The following is a 14,059-nucleotide window of genomic DNA, read 5'->3' on the forward strand; positions in this document are numbered from 1 at the left end:
TGCCTTTGACAGGAGTATATTTAATATGCTTCTTGCAGTTTTGATTCGCCCCTCTCTATTTCTCTGTGTCTTCACAGGGCTGTGACTGTTGAGTCCATCTCAGCTGGAGACACAACAACGTTTAAGTTTAAGCCTATTAAGGGGAGATTTGTGAACATTTTTATACCTGGGCGCAATGAATATCTCACACTGTGTGAAGTCGAGGTGTTTGCAGGTGAGCAATAAAAGGAGAGAGTGTATACATTTGTACTATATGTTCTATATGTGTATGTTGGGGATTGCCCTACTGAATGCCAGTTCTTTAATGTGCTTAACCACTTCAGTACTCTGATCAGAGAGTAGGAGTCATCATATCTTTTCCACCTTTTATTTTGTGCAGGTTTTCACCATATGAACATTATACATTGGAGGTAGTTTCTGCAATAAACAAATAAACAATTAAATAACTAAATGTTAAATAAACATGCTCACATAAGCTACTGCTGTAATAAACAGTGCATTACTAATTAAACTATTTCAACAGCTCTCTCAAAGTGTTTAGCCAAATAATAAACAAGCAAACAGAATATAACCGAGCATATCCGACAACTTAAACTGCATTATACAGCGTCCTCGTTATGTTATTAAAGTATAATAAATATAGAATATCCTTATACAGATGCATACACATAGTTAAACGAGGTATTGTCAATGTTAGCAAGATAAGCCACGATGCTAGCGGCACTTTCACGTGCGTTTAACCTGACGAACTAATATGCATAAAGATCGCGAATCACCCGCGACTAAAGGCTTAGTGTTAAAGATAATATCAGCAGCGTAACCATTCAGTATTACGAACATAAAGTTAGGAAATAAACTCACTTTGTCAATAACTTTTGTCCTGCACTCAAAGATGCTGCACTGGTGGAAAACACGTCATATTCTGACAGCTCTGATGCATAATGAAGAATGCGTCACTTACGCCAAAAGCATCCAATGAGATTGCGTACTAAATACTTCCATATACTAAGTATTCTACATAACAGATGCTTAAAAGATAAAGAATAAAGCCGTAGATAATACTAAAAGAAATAAACGTTAAAGAATTCACAACAGCCGCCCCCACATTTGAGCAGCAAATGTGCAATTTTAAAGAATTCTTTAAGAGTCTTTGTCGTCCTCTAAGGCTGGCAACAGAATAAGGCGAGCAACTGGCCTGGTGTACACCTTACCCTTGACAAGAACATCTGCTGTTCTCACACATCCATCCTTACTGACAACAGTCTTAACCACTTTACCGATAGGCCACTGAGCTCTGGGAAGTTGCGGATCAACTATCAAGACTACTGAGTCTACTGTCAGAGTGTCTGATGGTTTGTGCCATTTCTGGCGTGTCTGGAGCGTAGGCAAGTAGTTCCTTGTAAATTGAGTCCAGAATTGGTCCACAAGATTTTGACAATGGCGCCATCTGCGCCGCCCCATTTCTCCTGAGGCATACGCCACCTGTGGAAGCAATGCATCCCGCCGCCCCATGAGGAGAAGGTTTGGTGTAGTGGCGTCGAGGTCTGCAATGTCTGCTGAGATATATCCGAGGGGTTTTGAATTTAAAATGCCCTCTACCTCTACTAAGACTGTAGACAGGACATCTTCAGAGATGGACTGACTTCCAACTGCCACTTGCAGAGCAGCTTTAATAGAGCGGACCTCTCGCTCCCAGACACCACCAAAATGGGGAGCATTAGGCGGATTAAACTTGAAGAGGATCTGGTACTCGGCTAACTGCTCCTTTAATTGGGAGTCCATAGCTGCAAAGGCTTCTCGCAGTTCTCGATCAGCACCACGAAAGTTTGTGCCACAATCTGACCTGATCTCCTTTGGTCTGCCTCGTCTGGCTATGAACCGCCGAAGAGCAAGCAGGAAAGCATCCACGTCCATGGAGTTGAGAAGCTCTATGTGTACAGCTCTTGTGGTGAGACATTTGAAAATGACACCCCAACGTTTCTCAATCCTTCTGCCTATTTTAACCTGATACGGGCCAAAACAGTCCACTCCTGTAGAATAAAATGGGGGACAGAGAAGCCTGAGTCGCTCTGGTGGCAAATCTGCCATTTGTGGTACTTTAGGCTGAGCTCGCCATCGTTGACAGGATGAACATTTAAGCTGGTGATGTTTAATAGCTTGACGTCCCCGCAAGATCCAGTATTGCCTCCGTATTTCTGCATACACACGTTCTGTACCTGGGTGCAACAAGCGCTCGTCGAAGTCTTTAATGAGAAGCTTTGTTGCTGGATGCTGCGGATCTAGCACTATCGGATGAATCTGCTCAACATTTGGGCTTTCCAGTCTCCGTAATCGTCCTCCGACTCTTAATACATTAGTCACTGGATCCCATTCTGGAGCAAGACACATTAGTCGACTGTGATTTGGTATGAGTTTTTGTGCCTTGAGGGCTGCTATTTCCTCAGGAAAGCTCTGAGCTTGACACTCTCTCAATAGAATCAACTCTGCTTCCCGATTATCAATGAGCTGGGTGTTTGTTGAATCATCTGTCGCTTCCTGACATGATAGTCGAGTTGCCTCCACTAACTCTTTCCATGTACTGAACTGAATGGCCTGTGGAAGGGTTTGATCCAGTTGCGTAGTTGTTAGGCAGCAGATAGTGAAACCTTTCAATTCAGGTAATTCTACTGACCTTGGCTGTTCAGGTCTCTTTGGCCAGTGTTCGGAACCCAGCTTTAGAAATGATGGTCCCTGACTCCAGCGACTAGGTACAGTAAAACTGTAGTGGTTTACCTCTTGTGATATCGTCAGCTGGGTTCTGCTGTGTGTACAAGTATCGCCAAGCACTGTGCTCTGTCAACTCCTGTATTTCTGAGACCCGTGTTCCGACAAAGACTTTGAATCTACAAGAGTCTGACTGAAGCCACTCCAGCACAGTTGTAGAATCTGTCCAGAGAATTGTCTGCTGGATAGTGAGAGTGATCTCATCTTTCAAAAGCTTTGCTAGCTGTGCTCCCGCTAATGCTGCACAGAGTTCCAAGCGAGGCATGGATTGTTGTCTCTTGGGAGCGACCCGTGATCTAGCGATAACAAAGGAAGTGTGGATGACCTCTTCTGTGTACTCTACTAAGTAAGCCACTGCCCCATACGCCCTCTCGGATGCATCGCAAAACACATGGAGGTCACACTTCCGTTGTACATCATTAGGAACTGATGAGTAACAGCGAGGAGTGGTTACGGCACTAAGATGCTGTAACTCACTTTCCCATGTGTTCCAGGCAGCATGAAGATCTGGGGGTAAATTTGGGTCATCCCATTCTCTTTTTTTGGACCATAGCTGTTGAATGAGCACTTTTGCTCGTGTGGTGAAAGGCACAATGAACCCCAAGGGATCATACTGAGATGCTAGCACTTGATAGGCTGTTCTCATGGTTAGTGCGGCATGGTCAATGGGACGAAAGTGGTATCCTAATGTATCTGTAGCACAGTTCCACCTTAGACCCAAAGTTGGCTCCATTGGATCAGTCCTGTTCTGCCCAAGCCATTGTTCTGCAGCCAAATACCTTGCTTCCGTGGGTAGATGTGATATAACAGATGGCTGGTTGCTGGCCCATTGTCTGAGATCAAATCCACCTTCTGACATGAGATTGCGCAGTTGATTGGTTGTTAGCTTGGCCTCGGATGCGGTTGGAAAGCTTGCCAGATAGTTATCCACATAAAAACTCTGTTGCACTGTTTGTAGAGCACCTGGGTAACTCTCTTGGTTATTCCGAGCATGCTGTTGCACAGCAAAAATGGCACAACATGGGCTGCTGGTTGTACCAAATGGCAAGACCTGCCATTCATAAACATCTGGGCAGTTCTCAGATTGCAAATCTCGCCAGATGAAGCGGAGTAAAGGTCTGTCCTCAGGCAACAAGCGAACCTGATGGAACATTCCGCGAATGTCCGCACTTACAGCCACATGGTGTTGTCTGAACCTCAAAAGGACCCCCAACAATGACGGACCGAGTGCAGGCCCTGGCAGAAGCTGATCATTCAGAGACAGACCTTGATACTTGAATGAGCAATTGAAGACCAGTCTTGGTTTATTATTGTGGCACACCAGGTGGTGGGGAATGTACCAAGCTTCCTCTGACTTGGTAACTTCTTCAGGTTGAAGCATAGTAACATAGCCTGCCTTAATGAGCTTATTGATCTCACCAGAGTAAATAACGGCTTTCTCTGGATCTCTCTGAAGTTTCTTCTCTGTGCTCCTCAGACTAGGCATAACTGATTGCATCGTACTTATGAGTTTTGGAGCACCAGGTCTGCGGAGCAACGGGGTGGCATAACGTTGAACTTCTTCAACCTCAATCCTTTGCGTTCGACATTCAAGAAGTTTAATTGCCTCTTGATCTTCCTTGGATCGAACCACCAGTTTCTCGTTCCGATAAGGCAGGACATCAAGTTGCCATAACTTCTCAACATTACGACAGAGCAAGTCATTGGGACAAGCAGTTGACACGAAAAGACACTGCTGCACTGAGTTGTGGCTTGGTGTGCCCTCCTCGGCTCCTTGTAGGGCCCACCCCAAAGCTGTGTGCACTGCAATTGGACCCCCTTTAGGTCCTTGGCGGACTGGCTTATCCGCTGTGAGAAGATGGACATTTTCTGATCCAATCAGTACCAGTGGACGGACATTATGAAATTACTGTAACGGAAGTCCTCTGAGGTGAACGTACCGTTTCTGAAGTCTCTGCACTGGATATGATTGCTCTACTAGGTCCAGACCCGAAGAAGTGAAAGCCCCAAGTATCTGAAAGCGCCTCTTCGGTTCACTCTTTGAAGAGATTTCCAGGTTAACCTTGGACCCAGAAAGGTGAGTAATGTCAGATCGTACTGTGCGTAGAGCCAGTGTTTCAGGTTCACCCTCCAACTGAAGCTTGTGGACGGCTATTGGCAAGATCATGGTTCTCTGCGTTCCGTCATCCAGTACAGCGTAAGTTTCCACTGACCTGAACTTGCTGTGTAGTAACACTGGTACCACTTTGAGAAGCACTCTGCAGGTCGCACTAGCAGGGGTGAGATAAATGCGACTCTTTAGTGTGCTTGATGTACTGTTTGTTGGACCATCACAGGCTATACGGTGAAGTACCTGGAGATGTATTCCACCACAGTCACTGCATGGCTTTTTAAGGTTGCAAATCTCAGGTACATGTAATCGTGCACATCGCCAGCATCGCTTTCCATCAGTAATCCATCTTTGTAGGTCAGCAACCGACTGCTCTTTGATGCTATCACAACGGGTAATGTAATGCTCTTTACTACTGCAAAAGAGACAGTGTACCTTGAATGGTTTCTTCTGCTTGAGATCTTTGGGATGGGTTGAAAACACATTCTCGGCAGGGGATGCACCGTGATAAACGACTAGACTTGAACCCTTTGTTTTATATGGGAGTTTCTCCTTTCCAACCCCTGGAAGTTTCTCGTTCTGGTAGCGCTGTACTAACCGAATAGACAGTCTTTGCTGCTGCAAAGCTCTGAAAGCTGTGGCTATCATTGGGCTTGACATCTGGTGATGTGAGGATGGCTGCTATCTCACTTTGAGCCAGTTGATGTGGCTGACCATACTGTAGTTGAAGTGCTTGCATGGCTGCTGAATATGGATATAAGTGATGACGGCAAGACTGCGCGATCATCTGAGCTTCAGGCAGTTTAAGATGTTCCAACAGGACATGATATTTATATTTCTCTTTTAGTTCTGGGTAAGGCTCAAGCAAATTGTCTAATGCCAGCTTCATGTTAGCAAATTCCCTTTCACTGTCACTTGTGAAGTCTGGAATTTTTGGTTTAGGGGGGTTATACAATGACCGCTGATTACCACCTGGTGGAGCTGCAGTCTGTGCTGGTATCAGCTGTGGAGGAGCAAGAACTGCAGCAGGGCTCATTGCAGGGAGTAAACCAGGAATCATGTTTCGAGAAGGTAATGTTGACATCATTTTCTGATCAGAAGGGACATAACCGAATGAAGTAGATGCATTCACTGGCGGTATCTGCAATTGCGGTGCTGCAAGATAACGGTGAGATGTCATGGTATGCTGAAGAATGGTATGCTTCAGCAATGGTATGCTTCATGGTATGCTAAACAGCACATTACATGCCCCACCAGAGACAATAATATTTTGGACCATTGCTACACCACAACAAAGGATGCATATCGCTCCGTCGCCAGAGCAGCTCTAGGACTTTCCGATCACTGCCTGGTTCATCTTCTACCAACTTACAGGCAAAAACTTAAAACTGCTAAGCCAGTAATAAGGACTGTAAAGAGATGGACCAACGACACAGAGCAGGTCTTACAAGCCTGTTTTGAATGCACTGACTGGAGTGTTTTTGAAGCTGCTGCCAGCGATCTGGACGAGCTCACAGAGACTGTAACATCATACATCAGTTTCTGTGAGGATTTATGCATCCCTACCAGGACTTACTTATCATTCAACAATGATAAACCATGGTTCACACCAAAACTCAGACAGCTTCGTCAGGTCAAAGAAGATGCCTACAGGAGTGGGGATAGGATCTTGTATAATCAGGCCAGGAACACATTGACAAAGGAGATTGAAGTGGCTAAGAAGAGCTATGCCAAAAAGCTGGAAAACCAGTTTTCCTCCAACGACCCTGCATCAGTGTGGAAAGGCCTGAAAGACATTACCAACTACAAGACACCATCCCCCAGCATCGACAGCAATAAGCATCTTGCGAACGAGCTGAATGTCTTTTACTGTAGATTTGAGACCCCCGATCAGACACCCCATACCCGCCCTGACCATCTCTCTACACAGCCATCAACACCTCCAGCCATCCCCCTCCCCTCCCCCCCTGCACTTCAGATCAGTGAGGATAATGTGCGTCAGATCTTCAGGAAACAGAAGAGAAGGAAAGCACCAGGCCCAGACGGTGTTTCACCAGCCTGTCTGAAAACCTGCGCTGACCAGCTGGCCTCTATCTTCTCACTGATCTTCAACAGATCACTGGAGCAGTGCAAAGTCCCTTTCTGCTTTAAACGCTCCACCATCATCCCAATCCCGAAGAAACCAAAGATCACAGGACTCAATGACTACAGACCTGTTGCCTTAACATCTGTGGCCATGAAGTCATTCGAAAGACTGGTGTTAGCATATCTGAAGGACATCACTGGACCCTTGCTGGACCCCCTGCAGTTTGCCTACAGAGCAAACCGGTCTGTGGATGATGTGGTCAATATGGGACTGCATTACACCCTACAACATCTGGACAAACCAGGGACCTATGCAAGGATTCTGTTCGTGGACTTTAGTTCTGCCTTCAACACCATCGTCCCATCACTGCTCCAGACCAAACTGACCCAGCTCTCTGTCCCTAGCTCCATCTGTCAATGGATCACCAGCTTTCTGACAGACAGACAACAGCTAGTCAGAATGGGCAAAATCACGTCCGACAGCCGCACCATCAGCACCGGTGCTCCACAGGGATGTGTTCTCTCACCACTGCTCTTCTCCCTGTACACAAATGACTGCACCTCTAAAGACACCTCTGTCAAGCTCCTGAAGTTTGCGGACGACACTACTGTTATCGGACTCATCCGGAACGGTGACGAGTCTGCGTACAGACAGGAGGTGGAGCAGCTGGCTCTTTGGTGCAGTTATAACAACCTGGAGCTGAACACGCTCAAAACAGTGGAGATGATCGTGGACTTCAGGAGAAACCCCCCTGCACTCCCTTCACTCACCATCATGGACAGCACTGTGACTGCAGTAGAGTCATTCAGGTTCCTGGGCACCACCATCTCTCAGGATCTGAAGTGGGACACTCACATAGACTCTATTGTGAAGAAAGCCCAACAGAGACTGTACTTCCTGCGTCAGCTGAGGAAATTCAACCTGCCACAGGAGCTGCTCGTACAGTTCTACTCAGCTGTCATCCAGTCCATCCTCTGCACTTCCATCACCGTCTGGTTCGGCTCTGCTACCAAAACCGACCTCCGTAGACTACAGCGGATAGTTCGGACTGCTGAGCGAATCACTGGCACTACCCTTCCCACACTCAAAGTACTGCACTCATCCAGAGTGAGTAAAAGGGCTCGCAAAATCACTCTGGACCCGTCACACCCAGCACACTTTCTGTTTGAACTGTTACCGTCTGGTCGACGCTACAGAGCACCGAGCACAAAAACAACCAGACACAGGAAAAGTTTCTTTCCCCAGGCCATCTACCTCATGAACACTTAAATGTTCCGCTACTGTGGAACAAACATGTGCAATACTTCCCTCAGACATTTCATTATAGCACCTTATAACTTTATATATATTTATAATTTATAATCTTTTTATTTTTATTTTATTTTTATTTTTTCTATTTTTTATTTATACCTATGTTACTTGTCTTGTCACTTTATATTGTATGTGTACTGGAAGCTACTGTCACCAAGACAAATTCCTCGTATGCGCAAGCATACTTGGCAATAAAGCTCTTTCTGATTCTTTCTGATTCTGATTCTGATTCTGAACTGGTACTGGTGAAATCAGCTGCTGCTCTAGGGGCTGAAATGATCGCTCAGCCTTATTAACTACAGCTTGTTCGTGAAGGGGCAGAAATCTGGCAGGATGAGATGGAACTGGCTCAGATACTGGCGGTAGTAACAGATGAGAGACTGGAGATGCTGTGCCAGAGGAGATAGGAGTATACAGTAAACCTGTAGTTCTTGATTGGTTTGGATGGAGTGGATTGAATCCAATGTTGTGACTCTCTACCTCTGCTCTTGAAACAGCACCTGTCCTATGTGACTTCTCATGTCTCACTGATGTACATACAGTAGCCTGTCTGCCGACATGTGACACTGTGTCATGTGAGTGTATAGGCGGAGGGCTTGATGAACTAGAAGGTGTCGGAGAAGACTGTGGTGCTGGTGCAATAGCCTGCTCTGGTTCACTGTCCTCATTTTCCTCTTCTTCCATTAAGAACGTTTTGATGTGTTCCATCATCTCCTTTCGGCGATGCTTACGTTTCTTTAGCCGATCTAGTTTCCTGAGAAGATCATCCATCTCGAATGTCTCCTCTTTTTCCTTCTCCTTCATGAAATCCATGAGTTTCGTCAGTGAGTCCATACTGAGTATATCGGCTTGACTCGGACTGGGCGTGTCTCGATGTCCACCTTGGCTGAAGGCTGCATCTGCTTGACACTGCGGCTGCTGCTCCTCTCTGCTCCTCTAACTCCCTCTGAACAGGACTGGAGGAAAGGGCAGGTTGGTGATGTAAGTCAAGGATGTAATCCTCAAGATGCTTGGGGGTCTGACGTCGACGTGACAGTCTTGTTTGAGCATCAGCATGGTGCAGTGATGCTGGTTGGTCATCTGATGACATTCTGAAACAGTTAAGCTCCGGCTCGAAGGACCATTTGTTGGGGATTGCCCCACTGAATGCCAGTTCTTTAATGTGCTTAACCACTTCAGTACTCTGATCACAGAGTAGGAGTCATCATATCTTTTCCACCTTTTATTTTGTGCAGGTTTTCACCATATGAACATTATACATTGGAGGTAGTTTCTGCAATAAACAAATAAACAATTAAATAACTAAATGTTAAATAAACATGCTCACATAAGCTACTGCTGTAATAAACAGTGCATTACTAATTAAACTATTTCAACAGCTCTCTCAAAGTGTTTAGCCAAATAATAAACAAGCAAACAGAATATAACCGAGCATATCCGACAACTTAAACTGCATTATACAGCGTCCTCGTTATGTTATTAAAGTATAATAAATATAGAATATCCTTATACAGATGCATACACATAGTTAAACGAGGTATTGTCAATGTTAGCAAGATAAGCCACGATGCTAGCGGCACTTTCACGTGCGTTTAACCTGACGAACTAATATGCATAAAGATCGCGAATCACCCGCGACTAAAGGCTTAGTGTTAAAGATAATATCAGCAGCATAACCATTCAGTATTACGAACATAAAGTTAGGAAATAAACTCACTTTGTCAATAACTTTTGTCCTGCACTCAAAGATGCTGCACTGGTGGAAAACACGTCATATTCTGACAGCTCTGATGCATAATGAAGAATGCGTCACTTACGCCAAAAGCATCCAATGAGATTGCGTACTAAATACTTCCATATACTAAGTATTCTACATAACAGATGCTTAAAAGATAAAGAATAAAGCCGTAGATAATACTAAAAGAAATAAACGTTGAAGAATTCACAACAGTGTATGTTGCCTTAATAATTGTTTTCTGATTTCATTGCCAGATTAAGTGGAATGAGAGGATGTTACGCCACAGTCCACTGATCCTACAAGCAAAACACCAAACTTCTGTTGTCTGAGCAATTTTAATATTTCACTATTTCATTTCATTGTTTTAATTTGACCTGTATGCACATTATCCTTAAGATAAATAAGTTTCAGTGCACATTCAGTAAAGGTTTGAAATGGTTATAAACACACCTGACTCTTAACCACAGTTTGATCTAGGGTTTGTGTCTTTACCCATCTTTCCTTATCTCTCTGCTTTATACATCAATAAATTACTACAGCATTGCATGTTGTATTGTATGTTTCTGGATAAAAAAGAGGCTTATTTGGATATTTACAATGAGGAGGAGGTATAGTGTTGCATAGCTACCCATCTAGGGTTGATGAGCTGGTAACAAAGTAAAGAATTACATTTTACAAAAAAAAGAAAGAAAAAGAAAACCATGGAGAGCTCGAGGATTTCCAGCCTTCTGTCCCAGAATCAACAACACAACCACCAATTCAACCAATATTAACTTTTAATTTTCTGTTATAAAGGGTAAAAAAGGCACAAAACAACAAAAACCAAACCAGAAATATCAAAAAGAATAATAATGAAATTAGGTGCAATAGCTTCAGGGGGGAGTCTGGTCAAAATAACAAACAAAACACAAAACTAACTACCCCAGAAAATTACCTGGAGAAAGATAATTCAGAATTATAATTTACATAACTCTTCCCTCTCTCCCTGTTTAACCATAAACCAGAGAAAATCAGGATTACAAGCAACAATTGCCCTGTATGGGCATGGAGACCAACATCTGGTGCCATGTAACTATGAATTTCTTACAAAATAAAACAGACCAATAAAAAAAATGCAAATAAAGGTTTTTAGTGGACATCAGCAAAGACAATATAAATATTGTATGTATATACATTTTATAAACACAAGGCTACATCGAAACAATGGCATGAAGCAATTAATAACTTCTTATGAAGCATTGTTTAAAGTTGTCAAACAGTGTTTTGAGACAAACTAATAAAATAACAATATAAATATAAATCAAATAATAAAATAAACATTTTAAGTAGGCCTACTAGCAATATAATATAAAATGTCTTTGTTATGTACAGTACCGGCAAGAGGACAGCAGCTTTTTGTCCTATACACGCAACATTATTAGGGAACCGCAAGCAAGTTATCAAATTTCTTAAAGCAAAGAATCACTCTTACTCTCCCAGTTATTTAGGACAGCTCGAGAGGTCTCTCAAGTGGTTAGGAGTTGCCAGAAGGGGCTTGTGATGCACTAAAGAGACATAGAAGTGTGCAAATCTTTTAGGAAAGGAAGAATATTTTTTAAATGTTTAATGACGAGCAGTTAATCAAACGGTATCATTTGGACAGAGCAGGCATCATCTTTGTAAGCGCTGGTTAAAGGGATACTTCAGGATTTAGCATCAAGCTTTGTATTAGTAGAAAACCTGTAGTATTTTCGATTTTACCATGCTTTCCACCCTCATATCCCCCTGAGACAAGAGATTTATGTATTTTTTGTCTGGAAAAAATCCTCCGATGACGCAAAAAACGTCATTTTGCGTCATCAGATGATTTTCTGGCCAGAGGCTAAAGACTACAGCCAGTAGATGGCGTTGTTCCGCATGTTTTCAACCCGCCCATAGAGGGTGGGATCTCACTCACAGAATGTACACAGTGTCAGCCGTCTTTCTTTGGAAGCTAAGCTAGCAGGCTCTTGTTCTGTGGAGAAAGCTGAATAGTAGGAGAAAGCTGAGTAAGTAGGGGTTACCATCCTCCTTTTCCCGGACTTGTCCGGCGGGCGAGATCGTCCAAAATGTCCGGGATTCGGCTTTTGCGTTCTGCAGTCGCCATTCATTGTTTACATGCACACCTCTTGTTTCAATCTAACTGAATTCATTCCGATTGGTGAATCTGAATGTAGTGTTTACATGAACGCTAAACAAGTGATCGGTTGATGTGCGTTTACCATTGCTAAGAAAATTCCTGCTCCTCCGTGAAAGATGGGAGACCCGTCTCAGTAATGACGCCACCGTCCTCGCGCCGTTCTCCCGCGGCCGTCAGCCTCGTCCTGCTCGCCACAGTAAACATGATGAATGGCGACTGTAGAACGCAAAAGCCGAATCCCAGACATTTTGGCCGATCTGTAAATCCCTGGCAAACTCATCACGTAGGCTAAGTTAGCCTTGTTGTTTTCAACTGCGCACTCTTACCGGTAGGCGTGGCCTCCTAAGGTAGCGAAGCAAGTGCATTCTGGGAGTTGTTGTCTTTCATCGACATAAGCCAAAAATACATTTTCTGGCTTTTCTCAGTCTAGAAAGCTCCAAATTCAAAAATGTCTTCACATTTCTTCTACTTAAATGACCTATTTTAAATACACATTCCTCTTTCCAGAGGTGAAGTATCCCTTTAATGTTGGGCTGAACTTGCCTTTTATAACATGTTTCCGCTATTCGACTAGTTCAGCAAGCAGTAGCGATTCTTCCTCTCTCCAGTTCAGTTTTCTTTTAGGAATCCATAGTGGCTGATTATATCATACAATCTATAGGCATGTCAGTTAACAGCACATCGGTTAAAAATGTGTAATTAAGACATGGTGAAAAACATACTTATCTTTCATTTCCAATATATATATCATAATGTATTCTGTTGAAAATTATGTATTGTAAAATGTGTGTTGGATGTAAACTCCCCTTAGGAATTTCACCATTCAATGTGAATTTATCTGATAATATTCTTAAATAAGGAAATGTATTCAGTGATTGGTCCATGCCTATGTCATCATAGAAAATCCTGTTTGTGGCACAGCAAAGTGTCGTGAATCATCTCTAAGTCTGACACTTAAGATTTAGTCCTACACTTCACTTGAATTATGACTGAGATGCTTGATAACATACTTTTAAACGCAGCTTTGAGCCAATAATTTTTTTACTCTTAAGTCACTTCTAAGTAGTGTTCTTGCGAGTAATTCTCAGAGGCTTGATAAACACGGGCCCAGTTCTGAACAGCTCTTTGCTTGCTTTGGAGATCAGCAGAAGGGAAAGGGTGTCTCCAAACAGAGGTTGGCCACTAGATAGTTGATGCCATCATCTTGGCATATCAGTCCCAAGGTGTGCCGTGTCCCCTTGGGGTGAGGGCTCAGTCTATAAGGAGCCCTCCTCTTGAGCATTGGTGTGTGGTGTTTCTCTGGTGTTTTTTAGAGATTGTCTGCAGTTTCTCTGTCACACATTCACAAAATTATACAATCTCATGTTGGAGCCGGATTTCTTCCCATGTGTTGAGGTACAAACAGGTTATATGTGGAAAGGCTGGCATGGTGTCCTGCCTGCAACGCCATTCCCCTCTCATGGGGGATACAAGAGTCTTATTTGCTCTACAGGTGAGTTCCCCGTCTGGCGAACCCTGGATGGAGTTCCTCCAAGCATCCTTCGGGAGTTAGACGTGGTGGGGCATCCGACGCTAGGCCTAGTACTCATGTGCATGCCCAGTCGGTCAGCCATCTATGGTCTATATCACCCATATGCTGTGATTCCCTCTTGGTAATCCCATATGTGTATTTTTCTACTGTACAGAGAAACATCGACCAATTCAGTATGTAATAAAATTTTACTAGTTTTATAATAAACTAATAACATTTTAAAGGTATGCCGTGCTCTTCAACCTACATGATTTTAATTAATCCCAAACATGGTAATTTTGTCAGTAGCCTATTAATGTATGTTCACTGATTCTAGTTTCTCTCATTTCTGTCTCTTTCTTTTCATGTTAAAGTCCAACTGA

At 43.5% G+C, this 14,059-nt stretch overlaps 1 protein-coding gene across 1 annotated transcript in view; it reads left to right on the top strand.

Annotated features, from left to right (window-relative positions):
- Window positions 1-14,059, top strand: part of LOC309510901 (uncharacterized protein) — a 76,801-nt gene that overhangs the window by 20,788 nt on the left and 41,954 nt on the right. Inside the window, exon 11 of the mRNA XM_082185884.1 lies at window positions 78-214. Within this exon, the coding sequence (XP_082042010.1) occupies window positions 78-214 (137 nt within the window). The remainder of the gene's footprint in view (window positions 1-77; window positions 215-14,059) is intronic.

The sequence above is a fragment of the Leuciscus leuciscus genome (genome assembly GCF_965113295.1).
Source record: "Leuciscus leuciscus genome assembly, chromosome: 12".
Classification (NCBI taxonomy): domain Eukaryota; kingdom Metazoa; phylum Chordata; class Actinopteri; order Cypriniformes; family Leuciscidae; genus Leuciscus; species Leuciscus leuciscus.